We start from the raw sequence: 26,921 nt of genomic DNA on the forward strand, positions 1-26,921 counted from the left end.
AAGAGTTCGAGTTCATTAGTTCAGAGAAAGTTCAGTGGTAGTTATATTTAATCTTATTTAACTCATAATATTAAGAATTAGAAAGTTAAAAGACCAATAATAAAAATAAATTCATCCTTTTTACATGGGGGTACTAAGTTCAAAGTTTGATTGCTAAGATCAGTTCTGCTTATTTTAGATTATTCTACTTACTTTATTTCTTCTGGCTTCATTTTAAAAGATTGAAGCATTATCTGAAAGAAAATAGAGCCAAAATTCATCAGTTTATACAATTCGTCCTAATAATAGTTGTTTCTATCTATTAAATGCAAGAAATATCTAGGCACTGCAGGAATTTTAAAAGAAATAGCTCTAATTAAAGGGGTATAGCATGTCGTACAGCGTGAGTGTGTGTGTGTGTATGTATGGAAAAAAGTTTTATTGACTTGGGTTGTTAAGTGTCATATAAATGGTATTGGGCTCAAGTGCTGTCAGAATTTAAGAGGCAGTGGTAGAGATTAGTTTGAACCAGGGTGATTAGGGATGTCTTCACAGAGAAGGCAGGCAGGAATTTAGCATAGAAGGATGAATAGAATTTAAACATGTGGAGACAAATGAGAGAGGACTCTAGATGAGGAGTTTAGATATCTCATTAAATAGATGGTGTTATGGGCAAAGAGTAATAGCGTGAGGGTGTATCTGTCTGTGTGTGTGTGTGTGTGTAAAGGAGGGGCATCATTGGTCTTTGAAAGTGAAGGCCCCGGATTTAACCTAGTTACAAAGAAGATTGGCTGTGTGAATACCGGGATATGTACATAAGGCAGTGGTGAAGAGGGCAAAAGATGGTTATTTTACTCAAATTTTACAAATATTTATCAAGTGCTAATGTGTACAAGGCGCTGTGTAGGGGCAGCGGAGGACATAAAAAGTGATTCAAATATAGTGGGAATTTTATACCCCCCAAAAGTGCTGCTTCAAGTTCTTTTGATGTTAGATGGACAATTCATCTTAAATAAAATGTTAGAGACAATGGTATTAAGCATGGAACAACAAAATCAGTACTGAGAACAACTGAAGAAGAGGGAGAGAGTTGGAGAATTGAAGGAGCAATGACAGAATGGAAAAAAAGGTGGTGCTTCCTGTGCAGGTGGGGAGAGGTAGACCAGCCTTCAGAAGGAAAAGGACCCTTCCCTCTGACATGGGCAAAGGGAGGAAGAGGGTAAGTTTTATAGCTGTTTTGAGGTAGAATAGAAGCAAGTAAGGATGCCAGGAAATGTTTACTATGAACATCATGTGCAACAGACAGACAAGGAATGTATTTTTTTCCCTTTGAAAAGTTCCTGGGCTAATGGAAAAGTGAAGCAGTTAGTGCTTATTTTTTATTCTGTAAGAGAAAAAGAATAACAGCATTATTAATAATACATCATTGAAGGTATTGGTTTTGGCTGAAGTTGTTTTTTTTTTTTTTAATTGTATAATGAAGTCAATATACAGTAGAACCTCCATAGTTGACCACCTCCCTACACTAACCACCTCCTTAAGTTGACCTAATTTTCATTGACTGGACATGTACCACGTGTATGTACCAGCACAGTACCTAGGCCATAAGGCCTAGTTCCTTATGTTGATCACCTCTGTATGTTGACCAGTTTGTTACCCCCTTGGGTGGTCAACTTACAGAGATTCTACTGTAGTTTTTTGATTATCAAGCTAATGTGTAGATGTTTCCGTGCTTAGACTCAGCTAGGGTTTGCCAGATGTAGACTCACAGAACTAAGAATCTAGGAAAGGAGGTACAAGAGATGTTTATGCAGGTTCTTAGTAATTGCTTGCCTGTTGAACACTTACCCAAGGTAGAAGTGGCTATGTACCCAAACTGTGCATGTGAAATATTAGGGGAATTTAAAGAAGATAGAGAATTGGAACAATTTTCTGGCTATTTCAGTTGAGCAAGATTTTGAAATCAGTTTGCCATATGTTTATCAAAAGTCACTGTTATGTTTTCTTCATAGATGTTATTTTCTACATTTACAAAATATAACTGTGTGCTTATTCTTTTAAACAGTAGAATTAGGAACATATTTTTGGTCACTTCCAGGAAGAACTACCTTATTTAAAAACTATCCATTTAGAAAAAGTTTTGGTAGGACTTGAAGGAGATACTTGGGGGGAGCTATCTGGATATGTACCACCCTTTTCCATTTTACATGTGTAAACGTGCTTTCAAAGTGTTTGTACTTTATTGACTATATTTTAAGTACATGTAGCCAGAAAATAGCAGAAAAGAGCTGATTTGTACTTTGATTTTTATAGTCAAACAAAAGAAGACATGCAGAAGAGGAAGAAAAATGTAATTTGGAGAGGAAGAAAAAAGTTAACTTTTTCTTTTAAGAATTTTAAAAACCACATTTTAGAATCCTTATTACTAGAATAATTTTTTCTTTTTTCTTTCTTTTCCGAAAAGCTATGTTGTGAACTCCTGCTTAGAAAGAAAATGATAGAAGTCTGAAAAGTGATTTATCTAAAGGCAATAACTAAAATTCAGTCACTACAAAAGTTAGTCTAGGAATTACTCAGCACTTGTTCTTCTGTACTATCATTAAGCTGGTTTGAGTTGTAGGGATTCCTGTTGAGGGATATGTCTGACTTCCCATCCTCCCTTCACCACCTCCTCCTCTCTTCCCACTCAGAAGAGGCAACAAGGCCTGCCCACAGCGTTTCCTGTAGCAGGGTCGGATGCAGCCTCTGCTGAGGTCAAGCACTCCCATTCCAGCCTCTTGAGGGCTTTCTGTATGTGTTGCCAGTGTGCTGGTAAAAATGACTTTAAACTCTTGTCAGTGCAGTTACTGGTGCATGCATCACAGTCCCACTCAAATAAACCTGTCACAACATAGAGTCGGCCGCTAGAGAAGAGTACAAGGGCAGGCCTCTAGCTTTTCATTCAAGCATCACTAAACGTGCACAGAGTGCCCAATTATTTCAGCATTATTGAGCAAGCCTACAGGAGGACCCAAGCCTTGCTACATTAGATTTTCTTTAGTAATTTGCTCAAGTACCTCTGAGGACACTTAAAGGGCTTAAAAACGGTGGCTGCAACCAGTTTCCTTTTCTGGGTTGTTAATTCAGGTTTTCTCTTTCAAATTAGCTCTCACTGCATGCTGTGCAGTGGTTCTGGGAGAATTGTTTAACACTAATTTTCTCAATTTTCAGCTTTTTTTGTTCACCATAACTGCTTTAACAGTTATTCACGTATATTTTTCGATTAAGAAGGTATGATAGCCAGGACTTGTTTTCTTTTTTGAGGCTTTATTAAAGAAACCTGAATTTCAACTAAGTTAACTTAGATAATTTCACTATTTAAAAATTAAGTTTCTTATAATACATGTCCAAAAAACCCCAAATTTAAGTTAAGAAAGGCAGCATTTATTCACTATGCATTTCTTTTCCTTCCTACCCCTCCTTAAAAACATATGTTAAGGATAAATCTTTCTTTTTTGAGTGCTGGGTTTTTTTATCATCTGTTTGAGTCTCTTTCTTATTGGGGTGGAGGAATGTAGATATAGGGGACAAATTCAATATCTGTGTCTAATTTTTCACAGCAGCAACAACTCCAGGCCCAGCATTTATCACATGGACATGGATTGCCTGTGCCTCTGACTCCACACCCTTCGGGGCTTCAGCCTCCTGCCATTCCACCCATTGGTAGCAGTGCTGGGCTTCTGGCCCTCTCCAGTGCCCTTGGAGGTCAATCCCACCTTCCAATTAAAGATGAGAAGAAGCACCATGACAATGATCACCAAAGAGGTGAGTGATTCTCTTGGGATGTCAATCTGAGATTAACTACGTGTTGCTAAGGGTTGGTTTTGGATGCCATTATTTATTCTCTTAATTTTAGCAATGACTAAGCAAAGGATTTCCACTGGAAGGTAAAGTTAATTATCGGGAGCAGTCGTTTGCCAAAGGATGATGCCTTAGTGGTTGGCAAGAGTTAATGCACACTCCAGAGGCAAGAGGCCCTGTTTCCTGGTTGTTGTTGCCTTTGGTTCCTTGTTACCATGTGTGTTCCCCAAGTCTAAATTGGTAATAAAATCCTATAGTGCTCTGTTTGAAATAGTGTGTTGGGTGAATAGCTAATTTTGACCAAATTAATTTTGGAGGGAGATTTACTGATAAAGGCTCACTTGTTATATGACTAACTCAATTATTATTTATAGATCAGATGAGACTATATAGGGCAGTAAAAATCTCACAGGTAAGAAAACAATTTCACTTGTCTTAGTAATTGAGAAGGCACCAGATTGTTGATATCTATTGGTATAACTACCTCTTTCACACCAAGTCTGTTTAGAAGCGTTAGATTAATAAACTTCTTCCTATAAGACCAATGCATGTATTTATACAGTTAATTGATTAAAAGGCCAGTTGTGCTCCTTGCAGGTAGATTCCTACCACTACTAAGGTAGATAATGGTGCAGAGACGTATTTGATGTGACTGTATTACTAATATGGTGCTTGTTAATCATTTTTATTAGTTAATAACAAAAGCAAATGAAGACATTTCTCCTATCATTCCTCTGTGGGAATTTACTTAGCATGTGGGTGGTTCATTGGTTTGAAGGGTGTGGTTCATAATTAAAAGCACATAGCTATTACTGTTTCAGTATCATTAACATGAATTATAATCTTGGGTCAGTGATTTTCATCACATAGGCAGAAATTTCCCATCTCTAATGTTAAGAAGCACTGTAATATTTGTTATCTGTTTATCTTAGTGCAGTGGTACAGAGTTGATACATGATTATCAACACTTAACAAGTGGGACAAGTCTGTGAGGAACATAAAAAATACAAATGTCCAGCTTTGGTTTTTCTGAAATGGTATCAAAGGTAGACTGGTATTTATCTGGTAAAGTAGTATCAATAATTAACTTCACAGCAGAGTTCACATCTGTGAAATTTGTTGAACGGACATCAAGTTTGATAAATGTATGACTCTGTGTAAACTAATTAGTACTTTTCTTTTTTTCTTCTTCTTCCCACCATTTTAATCTGCTTGTGTTGCTGCCGTTTTGCCTGTAGACAGAGACTCCATCAAGGTAGGAATCACAATTCACAGAGAAATTGTTTACGAGGGCTGTATATGATTTGAATAAGTCTAGTAATGGATTTTTTCGAGATTTAAGGAATGATTTTGTGGGCTTTAATAAGTAGTGGTTAACTGTGGGTTTTTTTAAATTACTTTTAAATGTTTTGGTTGAAATTTTGGAAAATATGGTCTCATTTTTCTATCAGAAATCAAATTTGTAGAGCAAGGTAGAATTACAAGATCTGGATTACATAGCTCATTTTATTATATTTTGCCATGTGAAAAAAATAATTGCTTTTCTTCACCTACGCAGCGGCTATAAGATGATAGTGAAATAAATCAAATTGGTTTATAAGGAAATGCATTTGTTTCATATTTGGAGAAACAATTCTATCTTCACCAGAAAGAATTTTTTTTTCCTTTGTCACCCTTGGTAGAGTACCGTGATGTCATAGCTTACAGCAACCTCAAACTCCTGGGCTTACGCCTCTCTTGTCTCAGCCTCCCAAGTAGCTGGGACTGCAGGTGCCCACCACAATGCCTGGCTATTTTTAGAGACAGGGTCTCGCTCTGGCTCAGGCTGGTCTGAACCTGTGAGCTCAGGATACCTGCCTCTGCCACCCAAGTGTTAGGATTATAGGCTTGAGCCACTGCACCTGGTCCAAGAATTGTTTTTTTTAATTAAGAATTCTTTTTTTTTTTTTTAATTAACATATTGATTTCCAGTATAGCAAGTTAATTCTCTTTAGGTTTTACTGCCCTCTGTATCTTTATAGACAAGTTGTAGGGAAAGAGGAAAAGTATGTAGGGCCTAATGATTTGGGTATGCTTTTGTAACACCAGAATGAGATGTGCTAAAGATACGTGAATTTATTTAGTAAGCAAATAAGAGAAACCAGCTGCCATGACAGGAAATGAATGAAGTATGAAAATTACCATGATTACTTTTGAGCCAGGCACAATGTAAATATGACATTGTATTATGCATAATTGCAGTGCATATGCCATTGTATTATTTACTGATTAGAAGGAAAGGACACTTTTCAAGCATTGGCCAAATTACAGATGCTGTTGATTTCCTTTTTTATTTTACAATAGTTGAATGTTTTGGAGCATAGTTATATTTCTTGGAATTTTCAATGAAGCTATGATTATATGAAAACTAAAATCTTCCCCTGAAACCACCTGTGCTGTCACTTGTGAAATGCCTTTTTACTCCTGTCCTTTCATAATAAAAGAGAATTGAGATTTTTTTCCTTAGAGCCCTTAAATAAGGAGAATAAAAATTGACTATCTACTTTACTCTTCAAGAATGAATCTTTGTAATTAGGAAGGGCGTCTGCACTCTCATGTATGTCAACATTTATAGTAGGAACTGCGCACATTGCGTTATTTAATTATTCACTTACAGTTTTGTATTTTTTTATAATATGCATATCAATACCTAGATTAAAAGGCATTCTTAATCAGAGTGTAGTAAGTATTTCACTTAGGAAGTAGTAAGTAAATGCAATGACCAGCATTAACTGATAACAGCTCTTGGAAAGTCTGTCTAGTTATTCTGAGGTCATAATGTAAACATTCCCTGCCTTCCTGTTATAAATACATACCTTTAGGCAGGCCAGTGAACTAAACAAAAGCCTCCTCTCATGCCCTACTTGCAGAAGACTGTGAAAATATTTATACTTCAGTGTACACTTTTGTGTCAATTACATTTTTTTATTCCTTTACAAAAGAGTAGGGTGTATTTGAAATCATCTATAATCATTCAGGGTGAACCTGGAAATGAGAGTCTATATAGCCAGAAGCCAGGAGAAAAACAAAGAATTAGAGGCAGATAATTTTGCCTTGATTTATTATGGAACGGTAGCTATAAATAGACATGGGGGGAGGGGGGTGGGCGTCCATTCTCAAATTTGAAGTTAATTTGTGGCAGATCTGGGGCTGTCCTGAGCTCTGCATGGTGAAATAGTCCGCTAATTTTTTGAAATGTGTTCTGTGATACTCCAAGAAGCAGTTAGTTACATGTTCCATCAATTGTCCTCCTCTTAAGTGGTTCCTGGTTAAGAGGGACTTTTTATGACTGTCTGCTGTGTGACTCTAGATGGTTTTTATCAGTCAGAGCGTGCCAGTTGCCTGCTGCTGGAGTTGGGCTTGTATGAAGTAATTTATTCATGCAAGATAATGCTCTTTAACATTTAACAGGTAATGAACGTGACATAAATTTCCTTCTTGCTTTTAATTTTTCCCTTTCCTCTTCTAATGTGCAAACAGGCAGCTCTGGTACTCTAAATAATAAGTAATTTTTGGCCATCTGTCAAAAGGAAATTTCAATACAAATTTAAATTAATGGTGCCTGAAATTTTTTATAGCTCCTCTAAAAGCCTCTAATGTGCAGAAAATTCTGAATCTTCTGGTAGTAATTAGTGTTGCATGTAATGAGGATGTGGGCAGTGTTATACAGCCCCAGTGTAACATTTTGATATGGTAGCAAAATTTTGATTTATACAAGGTTGTGGATGGGTTTAATTGTGAGAAACACTTTAAAATGTTTTCTTGACGTTACAGATTATTAAACAGGGCAGACTTTGAGAATATCATATAAAATAGAAATTTAAACTTTCTGTAAAGATTCCAGTAATTAAGGTGCTTTACCTTTAAATGACAAGTAAAATTAAAGAAATTTACTTGCTGAAGTGTTGAGCCTTCTGACTTCTTTTTCTTTCTCTTCCTGAAAGTTCTGTGGCCTCTAAATCACATGCTATTGGCTTTATTGATCTTGTTTTCTATAGCTTCTGTATCCAGGTTCCTAAGCCTGTTTATTTGTAGACTTGTATCTGAAGTTTTTCAACAAGAGTGGAGAATGTAAATATGGATCTAAAGAAGAAAGTGCTGTAGGAGCCCAAGAATCAATTTTCTTGATTATTGGAAAGTAGAACTGTGTGTGGTATAGGCCCATTGAAGTAAGAAGCCAGGGCACCTGCAGCTGCTCTCACTTGTCACTTGGCTGTCCAGTGTGGCTCAATGTGCACACCAGTAAGTCCTGCAGTTGAGGCCTGAAAACAGCAAGAAATACAGACCACCCTTGAAGATAGGGTGGAAGAGCCCAAAGCTAGCTCTCCAAAAGGCCCCCCACGAGGTTCCCCTTTCTGTTTCCTAGGTGGGTTTTTTTTCACCTATTCTTTCTGGAGTGTTTAGAACATTTCTCTTACCCCTAGAAAAGGCATAGACAAAACCAAAGAAATGTTTCCTAAGGTGATGGAACCTTCCAATTGCTAGTCCCTCACACTGAGGGCAGAGCAGTAAAAAATGGTTGGCTCTAAAGCAGTGACAGAGAAGACATTGCCACTTGCTGCTGAGAGCTTCCCACTTGCTATGGGTTCCGGTTCATGAAGCGTAATCAGCTGCTTTGGGTCACTGGGTTCCTCACATCACTCTCCAGTTTTCATCTAAGTGACTGAATGAGGGTAATGATTCGGAGCTGCAAAGGTCAATTTGCCAAAAACTTTGTAGGAATTCAAGGCTAAGAAATTAGTCTTATTTACCACCTCATTCCCAAATGTCTACATAATTCCAGCATCACATAGCACAAAAACAGGCACCAAAAATCAAGACCAGTTTAAATATAGACAGCAAAATTCACTATCACCAGATACTTATTAGCTTTGTGGCCTCCCCCAGGTTGCTATTATTGTGCGTGCTTTATTACTTTGTAAGTCCTTTTTATGTGTCTACAGGGTCCTCCTGTGTTTTATTCTGAGTGCAATAACATTCTCGTCAGGTCTGTGAGAAATTTGCCATTTTTTATCTGTAATACATAGCAGAAATACAAACATTTTTTCCCACTCCAAGTGGTGGTGTTTTTATTTTTGTTATTTCATTGGAATGCCTTCCCCAAAGTGCTGTATGTATCACCGACGAATATGACCATTTTTAGTAACTTGTGCATTGCCAAATTGATCTCCAAAAGCTTTGTACCAATTTAAAATGCCAAACGCAATATTTGAGTGTATTTCCATCCACACAATCCAACAATATTGAACTTTATAATTTTAGTAATTTTTGTTAGTGTGATGAAGATGGATATTGAGCTTTATTTATTAAATTTACATATAATTATTTTTCAAGCTAAATGCTTTTCTGTAGGTGTGCTTTTTCTCTTTTGTGAATTCTTTGATTTTGTCAAACTGGCTTTCATAATGATCTGTTCATTATTTGTGTTTAAAGGAATGCCTTTTTATTCTAGACCTGTCTATATAATTTGGTGTTTATTCTTCGTAAATGACTAAAACATCATACATTGCTTTTCTCCCTGAGTTACTCTGTTGGCAGTAAAGGTTTATCAGTGGAAAAATTAGAATAAGGTTGTTTTTATGTTCAAATTGAAGTGTATGATTCAGGCCAAGAAAGCACTTTTGCCTCATTAGTTGGGTGTTACAGGGGACAGTGGGGTTTTTAGCCTGAATTAACAGAATGATTACTTCCTATTTGCCACTTCGCTTTGCATGTTGAGAATTAATGGTTAAGGTTCTTTTCCAGGATCTTGTGTAGCCTATGTGACTTTCCCTATAGTGCCACCAGTTTTTATCTGTCTCAAAGAGTATCAGTCTAAAAGGAGTGTGCATTTAATATAATATGTTTAACCCTTGGGACTGTCCCATGTGGGAGAATGGTAGAGAGAAGCCACTTGAGGAAGTAAGGGGCCAGAAAAAGAATAGCCATGTGGCCCAGGCAGTTTTGTTTTTTAACACTTCCTTCCTTTAAACACCCCTTTAAGCTAGGAAGGTTAGCCTTTGGGACAAAGCTTGGTGGGATAAACTTGCATTACTGCAGACTTTGGAAGCACACATTGTAAAAAAACGAAAGTATAAAATGATAAAAGGCTAGATTAAAAAGGGAGAATGAGAGGAAATCCATAAAACACTGAAAAGAGTATCGAAGCAAACAAAACAGTGGACTTCCTTTATCTCCTATTTTCACTTCAGTCATTAGCAATCTAAGAAAGAAACTAAGTAAGGGCAGTGAGTTGGACACTCCAATTTACTCACTCCGACCTATGGAATAATAAGGTTGATCCTTAATATCCACTCCCTCACACTGATATTCTTTGAGCCAACTCTCACTAAATGTATAGTTCCTAATTTAGATTTTACTTATGAAAATAATAGTTGTTATGCTTGCCCTTACTTCATATCTGAGAAAAAGTTCACAGGTGCGAAGGTACTGTCAAAGGTCACATTACATAGTGCTGTCCTCAAAAGACTTTCCTTTGGGTGATCCTGTTTTACATTCATTGTTATTAAAAATTCAACCATACTCTATACAAAGTATGAAGAATTGTGCAAAGGACCTCCATACACCAGCAACTAGGTACAGAGCTACCAATATTTAGCTACATTTTTATCTATTCCTTTTTCTTTGCTCTGAAGTATTTTAAAGCAAATCCCAGGAAGTTTGCATTTTGCTTTTAACACACTTCAATATGTAAAATGAACACATTTCTCTAAGTAATTTGCTTTTTTAGATGACCATAAATCAAACTTGTTTGATTATTTCAAATAATTGGTTTACTGGAAATGGAATTTGAATAGATTCCATTGTACTTTATTGTGATTTTTTTCCAGATCTCTGTTAATTTGAGAGTCTCTCTTGCTTTTTAAAATTTTCGCTGTGCTACTGCCTAACTCTACTCCCTTCTCAAACTAATTCTTGACTTGTGCAGTTCCACAAAGATTAGGATTCTTGCCCTCAAGAAGCTAAAAATTTAGTGGAAGAGAACTTTATTGGGCCAAAGGGAGTCAGGGATAACAACCAGAGGAAATAGATGTAGTTAATACATTTTATATTATTTTTAAGCTGTATGCGGTGGCTCATGTCTGTGATCCTGGCATTCTGGGATGCTGAGGCAGGAGAGTCACTTGAGCTCAGGAGTTTGAGACCATCCTGACCAAGAGCAAGACCCCCATCTCCACTAAAAATAGAAAAACTAGCTGGGCATGGTGTAGTGCTAGCTACTCAGGAGGCTTAGGCAGTAAGATCTGTTGAGCCCAAGAGTTTGAGGTTGCTGTGAGCTAGGCTGATGCCACAGGCACTGTAACCAGGGCTACAGAGGAGGACTCTGTCTTAAAAAAAAAAAAATAGGGCAGCACCTGTGGCTCAAAGGAGTAGGGAGAGTAGGGCGCTGGCCCCATGTACTGGAGGTGGCAGGTTCAAACCCGGCCCCTGGCCCAAAACTGCCCCCCCCCCCAAATATATGTATACATATGTTATGTTTTTAAAGCCTATCTTAAGCAATACATATTTGGATGGAGGATTTGTATTTCAAATACATCATAGTCTGTGTTTAAGGGTTAAATAAAGGATAGAAATGTAGCTCTTTATTGATATTTTTAAATACTTATAAATATTTTCCTGTCCTGATTATTGGTGAAATTCTCTTCACTGCCCATCACCAACAGGTATATGCAAAGGTAGACTTCATTCTTTTATCCTGTTCTCTCAGCATAAGAAAAAGACTTTCCCTGGTGTGATTCATCCTGAAGTGTTCTTGACACCTGGAGGAAGCACACTGATGAGCAGAGTTTAAGACATTCTTCAGGAGCTTGTCCTACGTTCTTTAGCAATCCTCTCTACCACTAGATAGTTGTTTACCAGTGGTCTAGTCACTTAACTTTCATGGATATCAAGGATGTTGGCATTCTTTAAAGCATTTGAAATATATGTATGTAGTTTCTTATGTGTTATTCAGTCCTGTTACACATTTGTTTCAAAAATGTATAATATTTAGAAATACAAATCTTACATCATGCAGTATATTTGCACAATGAAAGTGACCATGCCCTTGGGGTCAAGTAAACACAATGGCAGTTGTATTTCATTTGGGAAGTTGAGTGGTATGGGGTAGTTTGATGTTAAAAACATGCTGTTCAAGCATTTTATGCTGTAACTCTTTCAATTTCCCAAATTAAAGTAGTAATTTGAAATTGTTTTCGCATTACTAGTGCTTTCTAATTCATTGTAAAGGATTTTATTTCTACATGTATTTTATTTCTGAGTTACCTTATCAAAGAATGAACAAAAACTCTATTCTTTGGATTGATCATGCAGTAATTTGTTCAGTATTAATTGATACCTGCCTTTAGGCATGTCAGCTGTCTGAAATGTAACAGGTGCCCTAATTCCAGAAAATGTGTTGTAATTGTTTGTTTGTCGAGCAGATGAATAAATATCTTTAGGGCACAGCTGATGTTTAGGGCATAGCCGGTCCTCAGGTGGTAAGCATGAATGGATTAATGATGTGACTCAAGGAGACACGCTTGTGCTTGTTTTGCTGTAACCTCCTCCATGATTGCTGAAGCAGAACAAATATTAATTAACAGGGGCGGTCTGGTTGTCAGGTCGGCATTCTCCTGCTGATTAGGCAAAGGTTGGTTTAATTCTTTTCCTCTGTAAACCAACCCTCATAGTAGACATTTTCATCCTGATGTTTAATGACGTTGATTTTCTTAATTAGGATGCATTTCATCTCTTGCAAAAGTATCATGCCATAAAGTTTGAATGTAACATTTTAAAAAATTTTAGAGGGGCTCAAGATTTATGTAAATGTTAAAACTGGCACTTGAATTTCAAGAGCATTTGTTTCTGAAAATGTAGATAACTCTTCCAGTAGAATTATTCAAAAGAATTATTCCACTTAGCTTTTTTTGTATTTTTCTAGTAACACTAACCCATTCTTAGACATTTATAAAATCACCCAGAGAAAACTTAATAATCTTACTTCTTGAATTATTTCTATAACAGTTCTCTCCTACTTAAAGGTCTATGGTGGTTTGAAGTAACTCAGTTATCTTCTGGATTCAAAGACTCTTTACACTTGGTGATTACCACTAGTAAGGGCTGTAATTTTGGACTTGAAGAGTTATCTCTAATTATTACCATGGTAATTGCCATGTGCCAAGATTATACAGAATATGGGGTTCATGAAAAGAGTAGTAGAAAGAAAGTGGGCTGAGTGGTCCTTTTTGAATTTTTCTTTTAAATACGTTTGCTGCTGAATGAAATAAAATCATTTCAAGACTAAATAATGCTATGTTAATTTAGCAAATCAAGATTTTAAATGTTTTTTTTTTTTTGTAGAGACAGAGTTTCACTTTATTGCCCTTGGTAGAGTGCCGTGGCGTCACACAGCTCACAGTAACCTCCAACTCCTGGGCTTAGGCGATTCTCCTGCCTCAGCCTCCCGAGTAGCTGGGACTACAGGCGCCCGCCACAACGCCTGGCTATTTTTTGTTGCAGTTTGGCCGGGGCTGGGTTTGAACCCGCCACCCTCAGTATATGGCGCCGGCGCCCTGCTCACTGAGCCACAGGCGCAATACTTAGTTGTTTTTTGAATCTAAATATTAAACAAAATAAGTCACGTTGCTTTAACTTTATCAGATTGTTCATTATTCAGAACCAATTATTTTTATATATAATAAATTCTGCTGCTTTAGATTTGAGGCTGCTAGTATTATGAGACATTCCTATGTATTTGTGATAGTTGTAATTGCTAGGTAAGTGCCTGCCTCTTCTTACTCCTGGGTTATATGGCGCTTCTAGTTTTGCTTCACTAGAAACTAGGGCTCAGCAACATGCATACACATACAGTGTGCTCATGTGCGGTCTGCCTTTCTTGCTTCAAACTGCTTAATATTCCATCTCCTCTGCAATCTCTAAATGTTCATAAAAATCTTACATTTTCTTTCACTACCCTCCCCTTTTATTGAATTGCAGGCAGTGAGGTGGAAGTTAAAGTGTCTTAAGTATTCTTGTTGTAAATGAACTTTCTAAGATATGGTGATAAAGGTGAGTATAAGGAATTCTTTTTCTTAGAAATGGACTCATGATTGAATTGTATCGTATCCTGAAGGATTTTTGAATCTTTTTTTTAAATTGCTACTTTTCCAGTTGCTGACTGTTCCAATTTGAGGGGAAGAGGAGAGGGCTGGTGGGGAGGGGAGGTAAACAACTTAGTGATGCCTCCCAGTGAGAGAAGCCAGTAGGCAATTTAATAACACCTTTTATTTATTTCTCCGTATAGCCATTTTAATTATTCTAGAAATTTTTGAGAATTCTATTTATCTTTTTTCAACTTCTGTTTTCTTGAGTGACATTTGGCCTTTTGAACAACAAAATAAAATTGGAAATGCTAATGTTTTGAGCCAACTAAAGAAGGAAAAATAAAAATGTCACCATGGTAACAGAGCTGCTTTCTAGATGGTTTCCTAAGATATGCCTGAACTAGAAGCAGATGTCTGATTTGAGAATCTTGCCTCCTTCAATGTAAACAAATAACTTCTGGGCAGGTGTTGGAAATAATATGGAAATCCTATTAAGGGGCCCCAGGTTCCTGTCAGTCAGGAAGCCCACGCCACAAAAGGGCTGGTTGTTGCATAAAGGAGCAGAGCAAATTCTCATTAGGCTTGAGCTTTTCCCAGGAAATGATTGTCTCTGTGTGTTCTTTCTCCTGTGAATCTGAATGTAAGCTGTTGCTTCTATTGATCTATTCACTGGCTCTATTCTCCTTCTCTTCATTCCAGATCCTCCCTGGCCCCCACCAGCCTGGATTCTCCCCCTCATTCATCCTTTCCCTTTACATTAATACTTGATCTGTGCTACTGCTCTGAGAGTTGTGACATTTGTGATTTTAACCTCTCAACCTGGGTGGGGATGGGAGAGGAGGGGAAGCTAGTCTTATTCCCTGCCCCTGTTTTACAAAGACTGACTGATTGGAATCAACACAGCAAGCGGCAGCAACAGTCATGAAGACCATTCTTATACATTTACTTGAAGTTATTGTAGTTTTATGAATTAAGCAGAAACTAAAATCATGAAGAAACTGCTTTGGGGGAACTTCTGAAAATGCACATAGTTGTCTGGTAAGCCTGTCTATAGCTGCACTATTCAATATGGTAGCCACTAACCACATGAAGCTATTTAAAGTTAAACTAGTTAAAATGAAATAAAATTTTAAAATCTAGTATAGCCATGGCACCAGCCACATGTGAAGTGTTCAGTAGCCACATATGCCTGTAGAAACTCCCATAGCAGTGGAGATACAGAATATTCCCACCACCACAGAAAGTTCTATGAGATGGCACTGTTCTTTTTTTTTTTTTTTTTATTTTTTTTGTAGAGACAGAGTTTCACTTTATGGCCCTCGGTAGAGTGCCGTGGCATCACACAGCTCACAGCAACCTCCAACTCCTGGGCTTAGGCAATTCTCTTGCCTCAGCCTCCTGAGTAGCTGGGACTACAGGCGCCCGCCACAACGCCCGGCTATTTTTTTTGTTGTTGCAGTTTTGGCCGGGGCTAGGTTTGAACCCGCCACCCTCGGCATATGGGGCCGGCGCCCTGCTCACTGAGCCACAGGCGCCGCCAAGATGGCACTGTTCTTCTGGGAGACTCTGGCCAGATGAGACTTGCTGGTTTTGCTGCCATCTAGTTAAAACTTGACTCCTGATACTCCAAAGCCAGATTGCTCTCAATGCACAGAAAACAAGCCCATGTATGTATTCAGTTTTGTAGATTCTTTTCTGCCCACGAGTGACTGTTATGGTCAGCTGCACTAATATAGTAATCTTCAGTTGTACATCTTTTTTTTTTTTTCTTTTTTCTTTTTTGGTCACAGAACTGGTTGAGCAGTTTAACATAGGTCTTTTCAAAATGGACCCCCAAGAGATACATTTTAATGTTTCTAGGTAGAAAGTTATGGCAGTTTGTGGGGGAAGGAAAAGTGTTTGAAGGCAATGCATAACGGTGCTCTTTATAATACTCAGAAGGTTAAATGTGGATAAACACAAAACAAGGCTTCAGAAAAGCCACACTATTATTATGCAGCATTTCTTGCACTATAGTCCCCAAGACGCACTTCATAAAGCCAATAAAGCGCACACTGGTGGTCTCCTGTTGCCCTAGCAACGGACCATGGGACACAGTGTATGTGAAATGCATGAACATCTGTGAATTAATCTTTTTTAGTTTGTTCTTTTCTTGGCACTGATTGGGCCACTCGGGCTTGTGCCTGTGACACTGCGTGCGGAGGGGTAATCTGCAGCAGTCCCCAGGGGCTTGCCCTAAAGTGGATGGTGGAATGGAAAGTGAAGGGAGATTTATCCCAGTAGTGCATTCAGCAGTGGAAGGATTTAGCCTGACAGTACTCTCTGCAGGACGTTATTAGCTTACTTTCTGGTGCATGGGGAAATGAGTAAAAAATTTTATAGTAAATCTGGGCATTATTGGGTTTATTGGGCTGCCCTGAAAAAATAATCTGCAGAGAAAATTGAAATAATCACTTGTGTTTGTACTACAGTTATCAGGACTTGAAAGCTTTCTGAGTTATTCCACATCCTTGCCCCAGGCCCAGCCCCAACCCCAGCCCTAAGGATTATAACCAAACCATATTGGACTGTCATTACTCTGAGACTCTTGAATAGGATGCACTGGCTAGAATCTGTTTTGATAATAAAACCTGGTAGTAACTAACCTACTCTGACCTTGTTTAGGGAAATTTTTAAGCTGGTGAGATTTTGGCTCTTGGGAGAATAGAGCAAATTATAAGTAAATACACAAGCATTCAGGAACAATACCTCGATTAGTTATTCCTGACCCCTGACCACTTTGATCCTGCCCCCCAGGCCATACCATCCCTTGCTTCCCCTTTTTTTGCTGCCCTCTCCTAGACATTAGCTTGGCTACAGACTTTGTGTCCAGTTCGTCCTTCAGTACCAGATGCTCACTTGTAAATGTTTTACTCACCTTGTTATTTTCAATTCCCTTCTCTTCCTTTTTTTCTCCTCCCTCCATCCTTCCTTAAGGGCCAACCTCCTTCCTTCCTGAGGAGGAATGAAATAAGAATATTACATATGAAATGTTTCACAGTGGATATAATCTACGTGGTATTTAGGTAAAAAAAAAAATTAATGAATGCGTTTAGACAAAAGTCTATGTTACATTATAGCCTGTTTGACTTGTCATTAATATTGAAGGGCGTTTAAGTAGAGAGGGCTACTTGTCAATTCATATGTTTTCCTTTGAATATTAAAAAGGCAGTTATACCTCTAGAGCTGAGAGATTTTCCTGATTTTCTCTTACATAACTAACCAAAAATTACTGTTTTAATGGTTTCTGACTTTGAAACCTATTGATACTGGTGGAAGAACTTCAAAATTGAGCAGTGCAGTCTAAATAAAATATTTAAAGTTAGTAGGTATTGATTGGATAGCTGGAGGGCAGACAGGCCTTACTGACTTTGGGGGTACATAGTAAAGATTCGATACAATCTCTTCCCTCAAATTTTCCTATTAAAGTATGGAACCTGAGATATGCTGCCTTCTGAGTAGAATAAAATATATTAATGGATCATTCCTCTTCATTTCTCAGAGCTTCCGATGAGTCCTGAATTCTTTAAAAATGTGCATATAAAACTAGTTTACGATGACTGGAGGACTAGCTCTGACGGCTGTCTTCCCAGGAAGCTGCCAGGGCTGATGTGCAAATACATGCAAACATGGAACCTTTCGCAAATACTGACAGTAATGCCAGTGGCAATGTTCTGTAGACTTCCAATCTTGAGATACGCCTTTTACTCTAATACAAAAGTATTTTGTAAGAATCAGGAAAACAATTGGACTATAGAGCTAAAAAAAGTATCATCTGACTTGTCAGTAATTTAAACACCCTCAACTGCTTTACATACGGTTTCTGACATAAAAATATTTTGTTTTTGCTCTTCACATTGATGATATTTTCTTCTTTCAAGCATTCTTTTTTTTTTTTTTTAAGTTACTTTCTGGTTACTAGAAGCCAGACTCAGAAATAGAACATTTACAGGGATCATTACAGATCTTTAGAAGGAAGTAGAGTTCTCAAATTGTCTTTTTCATGTTCTGGACTGTTACTTGTTTTTATGAAAGTGCAATTTTTTTTTTATGTCAAAAACTAAAAAGTTTCAGACTCATGGTAAGAATTAAAAATTACATAGTAATAAGTGGCAGTAAACTAGCTGTTGTGAGAAGAGGGAGGGAGTATGAATCTCTGCTATTTCCCTTCATCTGTATGGCTAAAAGCAGTTATTTGGTGATCTTGATGTTCTTGTGTGCTATAGAAGGAAAGAGAATACAATCTGGAAGGGAACAGGTCACGAGCGTTTATTTTGTTCATGTCATATCCCTATGTATTAGTAGAGCAAACAGCAATAATTCTTTTATTTTTTTAACTCGTATTGTGTTTGAAAGTAGAAATAATCCAGGTGTGGGGGCTTACACCTATAATCCTAGCACTCTGGGAGGCCAAGATGGGAGGATCGCTTGAGCTCAGGACTTGGAGATTAGCCTGAGCAGGAGTGAGACCCTGTCTTCACTCAAAATAGAGAAAACTAGCGAGGGTTGGTAGTACATACCTGTAGTCTCAGCTACATGGGAGGCTGAGGCAGAAGAATCACTTGAGCCCAAGAGTTTGAGGTTGCTGTGAGCTATGATGATCCCACTGTATTCTACCCAGGGCAACTGAGTGAGATTCTGTCTCTTAAACAAAAGGAAAAAAAGGTAGAAATATAATCAGCACTTTATTATTATAGATGTGTAGACCTCTAAGAGTGAAAATGCTTAAGGGAAAGTTGTTCTTGGCCATTTTCTTATACACATTATTTCAGTGAAACATTTGGTGCTAGAAGTGTTTTCAGCATTTTAAGACAGATGTACCCAAAACTGTACCTATAACCAGCCTTACTTTTGGTCTACCCCTAACATGCACAATGTCAGTGAAAGAATCCAAATGAAGGCCCTCATGCCATATGCCTAAGTATTTAAAAGTTATAAATCCAGTTAGTAAATATACCTTCATGATGACCTGAAAGACCGGGTTTGAATTTATAATAAAATTAGTAGGCCATTTAGAGTTCATTGCTGAAACTAGTGGGCCCGTGCATATTTTCTTGTAGACACCCTAGTTCTTACTTCAAAGCTCATTGTGTATCCTAATGCCTGACCTCAGGTCAATTTGCATCCAAACCAGCAGCCTGGTCTACCCCTGAGAAACTCCAGGAAGAGAACTGGGTAAACTATGGAAGTGGGCCTTTAGGCAAGGAATTTCAGAGTCCCAGGTATCCAGCTTATGGTATACAGGAGAAAGGCAGAGGCTGTATGAGGCATGTTCACTTGATCCCAAGGGGAGAGGCTTAGCTGGCCAAGGGCCTGGGCCCAAGTCGGGGCCAACTTGCCAGGCTGCTTGGTTTCTGTCAGGTTTTACAAGCTGCACTTTTAAGAGAAAAGCTAGGGTAGTGGGGGCTTGGTACCATTAACATTTTAAAATAAGTTTTTCTTAAATAAATGTCAATTTTTTTTATCAGAATCAGGCCAAGGAATTCAAAAATATGAAATATATACAAGAGCAGCTACTTTTAAACTGTGCTTTGCATCCTGTGTACTCATGTCTAACTAGACTTTTAAAATTCCATAAAAAATCCTAAGTGCATATTATAGCTATGGGAAGTACTTGCAAAAGTAAGGGAGGGAGGTGACTTTTAAAGTTCAATAAGGTAGCAATTAGTGGACAGGGGATCTTTGTAGTCAGAACTTTACAATTAGTTTCACCTCCAACCTTGTCCATAGTAAAGCTTGAGCACTAGTGAAAATGCCAGGCAAAGGGTTAGACCTAAAAGGATTAGTTGTGAAGATTTGGTTTTCTTAGACTAGAGATTATCACTGGGAACTAACTCGGGTCATGATTTCTGTTTTCCTCTGCCTTTGTTCCTTTTATAGCTTCTGTGGTCGGACAGCTGGAAGTGCTGCAGAAATATTTGAAGAACCCTGTTCAGTAGTTTATATGGAAAGTTGTTGAATAATTCACATAACAAATGATTAGACAAGCTCTTGTCCATCTGACTGAATTATTCTACTTGTTTGCCAAAGCAACAAAGGAAGAGAACAGCGTTTCCTCCTCCAGAGGGTATACAGTGGCGGAATTGACCCATCTAGTTATTGGGTTTCAGCCTTTTGTTGACATTGTTGTAAATGAAAGCAGCCCAGACGAGCTCTGAGCAGCTGGGCTGGATAATTGTGAAGGATTCATGCTTGTTGCTGTTACCCCCAGTGTTTGCAGTGGGTTGTTTGCTTTGACTTTTGTTGAACTGTTGACAAAAGCATTAGATACAAATGGGAACAAATAAAGTGGTGAGATGCCAGGAGGGCTTGGCAGGAGTAGTGGTTTTCATTCTGACTTAAATGGGGACAATGTTGGAACTTATGGAGGTGGGAAATGGAAGGTGTATTTTGTGTGTATATAGCCGTTTTCTAACACCAAACTGGAAAATGGTTTGGTGCTTTCATGGCTTGGCTCAAAGAGGTGAGAGAATCAAGGAGGCCACTCTGTCTTATAACCCTCAGAAAGCAACACTGTATTTATCATGCCTATCAGGTAGATTGTTGGCCAGAAATTTTGTAATAGAAATAGTTGATTTCTGGATTCTCCCTCTTTAAATAAATTTTAATAATGGAAGTATTTTTGGATTGGGAAGGCGACAGGCATAACATTGAGGTGGAGAGGATTAAGAATAGTATATGCTAAAATAGTATAGCTAACAAAATGGAAGTCATCTACTGGAACGCTTTTAATTTGGTTTAAACAAAATACTCTTTTGTATATTCAAGTGGGGAGTAGCTCAGCTGTTGTGAAGCCAGAAAATTAATGGCATTTTTAGTGAAATAGCAAAAGCATGTCAACAACAGAGCTGCAGATGATAATGTTGGCATTTTATTCATGAGGAATTATCAATGCAGGTTACTGGACAACATAGTGTGACTGAAAATGATTGAGTGTTGGAGAAGCCTCTGTCCTTCTGCTCTATGATTTCATTTTGCATTTTGTCTTCCCCAGGCTTCATTTGTACGTATATTTGCCCTATCACAAAAAATATAAAGTCATCCTGGCTGTGAGCGTTTTATGGGTATTTTTCCCTTTAGAATGTCTCTAAACGAAAGTTCCCTTTTGAGTATCAGTTCAGACTGTGGAGTTTGTTTTCAGCACACAGATGGTCAGTAAAGGTGGGTGGGCTTCAGGGTAAGGTTCCCCTGAACAGTTTATATAAATAGGTATGTGGTAGTTGTCTAAAAGCCAGAAAAATTCACCTCAGCACAATAGATGGAAACTGTCACAGAATTTGCCTTCCTGGCAAATAAAGGATTTGGAATAAGTAGTGGGGCCACAAAAATTTTTTTAAAAACATGGGCAAGGATAGACAGAAACTATTTAGGTAGTTAAAATGCCCATTGGGACAATGCGTTTCAGTGATAAGAAAATTGAAGACAGTTTGCTAAAAATATAGCGAAATGGTTAGAAAAATTAAGTCATGTCATTGTGTTTGATTTCCAATTTTGGGCCAAAGCATTCTGGGCACTATCATCACTAAAACCTTTTGCTGGTGTTACCTCACGTGTTGGAGCAAGGAAGAGGTTGGGGGTACCTCTTCAGTGCTGTTGTCCAAACTCATCTATTGGATTTCTTTCCTCTCCTAGTGACAAAAAGAATGGATTATATACCTTTGTATAATTGTTCTTTGGTTCCAGTATTTCATGTGACCAAATCTTAAGGAATTGTAGCTAGAAAGAGTAGGAATTAACTGAGGTTATGAAAGTCTTAATCTTTGCAGTATCTGGTAATCAAATTGGGAGGTTGCTATCGGAAGCAGGGGCATGTATTACATTAGCTATGCTCCTAAGTTTACTAAAAGGAAACAAGATGAATTCCCTGCATGTTTCAAACGTCAGGTATTTTGCTTGTTTCAAAACAAGATAGGTGTTAAAGGCTTAGACCTGAAATTCCTATGGAAGAAACTCCTGAAATGACTAGCATTTAATGAGAATAAATGCATTTATGTGATTATGCATTTGATAGTTCTTCCAGGGTTTAGTACTCAAGGGAAAAGAGGTGAGGAAATCGTGCAAGTTATAAAACTTGAAAAGACAACAAACAATAGGCAAGAAGTTTATCATTGTTAACAAGCCAGAAAAAAGAGAGAGACTAACACTCTACCACTGGACTCAACTCTGCATGACTGTACAATTATGATAGACCCTGGACAAAAAAACACAATAAAAGGCTCACACATGAAAGGAATGAATTCAAGAGAAATTTACTTATGCCAAAACAAACCGGATTAGTACACTGTACCTGCAGGCAGTGGCCAGGGCTGTAAGAGTAAGCACATTTTGGAAAATACCTGTTTTGCAGACCCATATGCCTCAGTCCTCCTTTCCCACTACTTGAGCAGCTATTCATGTTTGCTGTGCTTTTAAAGCTGAAATAGCACTCTTGTAAAGGGTGACTCAGGTGGCTCTTTGCATACTGTGTTTAAAACACGTTTCTTAAGATTGGGAAACTGGCACATGTTGGGACCTGTCTACTTTTCTAGATGTGACATTCTGTGAACTCTGGACAGACTATAGGCAGAAGGCGGTGCGGGAAAACTGGAAGCCGATGCTCTAGAGATAGATGGCCTGGGTTCAGAACCTGCCTTCTGCTGTTCACCAATCTCGTGACTTTGGGCAAATTCCTTCTCTGTGTAACATGGTGTAGTAAAAGTTTGTGACAGTGTTTATTGTTACCTTTTATTTACTGTATGATATGGGAAATTTGAAAATGATTTGGTTCAGTTTATCCTTTGGTGGGGTTAATATTTAAATTAATATACATTCCAAGAGCAAACAACAGACTGACAGCAAAAAGAATCCAACTAGAAATGTGCTAGACTCTGGGGAAAATTATTCTGGGATTAAAATTTTGCTGCAGAAAATCTACTAAATGGATCTTGTACATGCAAATGGTTGAGAATTAACTTGAACTGATCTCAGCATATATTTAATTCCACTGGGAATTTTGTGTTTAGGGATAGTTCAACCTTGGCTGAGAATGTGACTTTTTATGTATTTTATAGCAAAACCACTTGCCACTCATAACAGATGAAATTGGAGACCAAACAGAAAGAACCCCATGGGTTCATGTCAGTCTAAATTCTGGTTTTAAAAGACATTACTTGCTACGCTAGCATTATGTGCTTTTGTTGGTAGGAGAATCTAATAACTACCTTGACAAGCACTGAATGAGTGGCCTGAGGACTGCGGTCTCATGGTTTACCTTATGTTTTGCAGAGAGCCTCTTTTATTTTCATGTCAGATTATCTGTAAAATGGACTTCTCCCTCCAGTGCTGTAAAGCATAACAATTTCAGCGTTCCTCTAATTGTGTGGGGAGAGGGAGTATACCCAACAGATGCTCGTTGAGCAGGAGAGACTCTTGCTGCTTTTCATTATTTTACTACTCATACACCTAATCCCTGTCAATAAGGTTGGCTGTTTGGGGAAAGAACACACATCTCTGCACTATAATACTGATTTATTTGTAGCTCCTTTTCTTTGATAACTCCCTTGAGTTATCTTGGGAGTTTCATGAGGCAGCCCGTGGGTATATACGGGCTCTGGCAGAGGTGCATCTAAAGGGAAGAAGGTGTTTGCAACATTCTGGATGCTGAGGGACAGCAGATGAAGCTAAGGACTGTACCCCGTCCCCTGCTCAAGAAATGAATGCTTCTCATAGTGTGACCCATGGCTGCTATGTTTTCAGTTGAAATTAGCCTCAGTTTCTCTATAGAAAAAGTTCATCTGAAAGATTTCATAATGACCTATGCTATTCCATGCCATTGGAATAACACTTTGCCTTACTTTGCTTATTTTTTGTTGGTGTGTATGTATCCTTGGGGTGGTCTGTTCTCTGCTACATAACTGTCTTCCAGAGCTGTAAAATGAGAGAGAGCCAAGAGGATCTAATTTCTAGAGAATTACCTTGTCTGGATATGTAGGGCCATCTTACTGGATGATCTGTTCATGTGAGACAGAACATGGGAACCATCAGGCCATATATAAGGACAGCCCATACTGACCAACCACCAGACCTTTGTTTTTAGAAAAGCAGTATCTCTGTCCAAGGCCCAAGAAGCCTTCATGGGGTCAGCTGTGCTTGAGAATTCTGTTTGTTACTTTTTACTTACTCATCTACCTGGGATACCACTTCTGTGTGCTTGTCTTAGGTTTAGAATTTGATTAAGAGGGATTCACATTTCTCTGGTTATCCAACCTAACAGCAGTTGTGTTTCTTTGTAAAGATTTATTTTATTTAAAAGAGAAAGGGCAAGAAACATACATTTCTCTAGCTTAAAAATCCCTAAGAGGAAGGACTAGATTAGTGAAAACTTTCTACAATCACAGTTAATAGTTCTATTAAGAAACAAGTACAAGTAAGGGCAGGTGGGGTATAGAAGACTTTCAGTCCAGGTACTCAATTAAAAATGCTTTTAAAATGTAATTCCAATCAATGTGGATAGTCTCAGAACATAGCAAGGTGTGTGAAAACATGCTTTAAATGTCAGCAACCAATGAAAAGGGCATGGTTTCAGAAGCCCTGCTATAAATTATGTGCCTTTGGCTCTTTCAAGGATATAGCGGGATACATCATTGAAATATTCAAAACAAATACCAGAGAGAATTGTACAGTCTTTCCATTCTACAAAGAATGAAATTTTTAAAGAGCTAGTTTTGTTTGGCCTAAGATCTTGGAATTTTTTTTATAGTTGTTAACATCATTTGTTTTGGGAGATGCACAAATCAAATCTGATTATAACAAATACCATTACAACAAAAATATTCCTATAACCAAACAATTGTAGACCCCAACCAATGGTCCTCTTACTTAAAACAATATTGAATGTACCCTAATTACATTAAGGTAAAATAATACAAGTTAATCTTAATTGCTTTTTCTTTCATGATTTATTTACGTCTTGGAATCCAGGCAGATGGGTAATAAGTGATTTCAAAAATGTTTGTTGACCTTAGAAGTATGCTGTTGAAAAGTGTAGTTACCTTTTAAAGATTTTTTTTTTTTTTTTTTTGCAGTTTTTGGCCAGGGCTGGGTTTGAACCCACCACCTCCAGCATATGGGACCGGCGCCCTACTCTTTTGGGCCACAGGCGCTGCCCTGTAGTTACCTTTTAGATTGTTTTCTGCATAAGTTCATGTTGAAGTATTTGCTTTCATGGGAAGAATTTAAACCAAGTGTAATGACATTGTCTTGGTTCCCTACATTGCATATTTTAGTTTCTCTTATTTTTGTACTAGAACGTTTATCATGTATTTAATAGAATGGTTTTTCTCTAAAGAAAATATTGAAGTAGTAGCATAATTTGCATTTTACTCGTTGTCAGTCACCAAAGCCACAAGCCACAATTGGCTCAGATATAGCCAATGTGAAACAAAACACAGTCTGGAAATACAGTGAGTGGTCATTGCCACATCTGAGTAATTTTTGATCTGACCCCTAGTGGCAGTTGCTTCCGATCCTGCCTTTACATGCCTTACTCCAGTAGTGTGACTTTGTAGAGCAGTTTTGGTTAGTGACTTCTGTTATTTCCAGGCCCAATTCCTTCATCTTAATTGTCCTCACCTTTTCATACAACATAAACCTCAGGCTTCTCTCTCTCAGAATCAACTCCTCCCTTGTAGAACAAGGTGCCCTTTGGTTTTGTCAGTGTATGAAAATCACTGGAAAGCTGCTAGGTATAGAGTGAAAAGTATGTATTCTGTAGCCACTGCCATAGATTTTTGAGACAGCTCTGCCACCTGCTAGCTTTATGATCATGGAGGAGGAGGAGGAACGCCATGGGTGCATTCAGTCTGGGCTGACCAGCTCTTTATAGCCACCGTTGTTTTGTCATCTTAACAGCCCACTAAGAGCTTACGGACGAAGAAAGTAAGACACAACGAGACTAACTTGCCCATGGGCACCATGGACACCCTGAGCATAAGTGATGAGCTAATAAGAATCTAGTTAGTCTCCAGAGTCCATCCTTGTCATCTCCATTCTGGGGTCAGTTTAAACCCTCTTCTAGATGTACCTTACTTGGGGTGGGGGAAAGTATAGGAGACACAAGGAACCCCAGCAAAGGGCCTGCCACTTGGGAAGGTGCTTAATATTATATCAGCTTCTTCCCCTTTCTGTCAAATTAAAAAAAAAAAATGCAGAATAGGTGGATACTGATTTTGTGTATTTGTAATAGTGCTATTGTTATGTATTCTTTTTGTGTGACTTCTCTGTCGCAAGCCCTTAAAATGTAAACTTATCGTGTGGGGCGGAGAATATATAATACTTCATATTCTGTGAACTTCCCAAAATAGTTGTTCAAGGCCTTTGTACTTGACACCATTTTGGTGTGTCCTGTACACACTTTTGTGTTAAATCTGTCAAATCCAACAGATGTAGTCTTCTCTTCTGCCAGCTCAGAAGCTATTATCTGATTAATTAAAATACATGCAGGTGAAAATCTGACAAAGACTTTGACTTGTAGTTTCATTGGTTTGTTGGAGGTTAATATGAGTACTCTTAGAATAATAGAGCTCCTTAAGTTGGGTTAATCAACTGCCATTTATTGATAATACTTTATAGAATAAGAACTGCTTATCTGTAATCATTTATCTTTTTTTTCCCACTGTGTTGCCCTTGGTAGAGTTCCATGACATCACAGCTCACAGCAGCCTCAAATTCTTTGGGCTTAAGCTATTCTCTTGCCTCACCCTTCTGAATAGCTGGGACTACAGGCATCCGCCACAAGGCCTGGCTATTTTTGGTTGCAGTTGTCATTGTTGTTTAGCAGGCCCGGGCCGGGCTCAAACCCACCTGCCTCAGTATGTGGCCAGTGCCCTACTCACTGAGCCTCAGGGTGCCGAGCCCATTTATCATTTTTAAATGAGTTCAAACTTTCTGTTCTTCCTTAAC

At 38.1% G+C, this 26,921-nt stretch overlaps 1 protein-coding gene across 17 annotated transcripts in view; it reads left to right on the forward strand.

Moving 5' to 3' along the window:
* Window positions 1-26,921, forward strand: part of TLE4 (TLE family member 4, transcriptional corepressor) — a 150,476-nt gene that overhangs the window by 74,649 nt on the left and 48,906 nt on the right. For 9 of the 17 annotated variants that reach the window (XM_053575846.1, XM_053575870.1, XM_053575912.1 and 6 more), the window contains 2 exons: window positions 3,579-3,783; window positions 5,058-5,074. In XM_053575846.1, coding sequence (XP_053431821.1) covers window positions 3,579-3,783; window positions 5,058-5,074 — 222 coding nt within the window. The remainder of the gene's footprint in view (window positions 1-3,578; window positions 3,784-5,057; window positions 5,075-26,921) is intronic. The other 8 variants (XM_053575853.1, XM_053575882.1, XM_053575922.1 and 5 more) reach the window with 1 other exon arrangement.

Source organism: Nycticebus coucang, chromosome 2 (genome assembly GCF_027406575.1).
Source record: "Nycticebus coucang isolate mNycCou1 chromosome 2, mNycCou1.pri, whole genome shotgun sequence".
In the NCBI taxonomy this organism is placed as follows: Eukaryota; Metazoa; Chordata; class Mammalia; order Primates; family Lorisidae; genus Nycticebus; species Nycticebus coucang.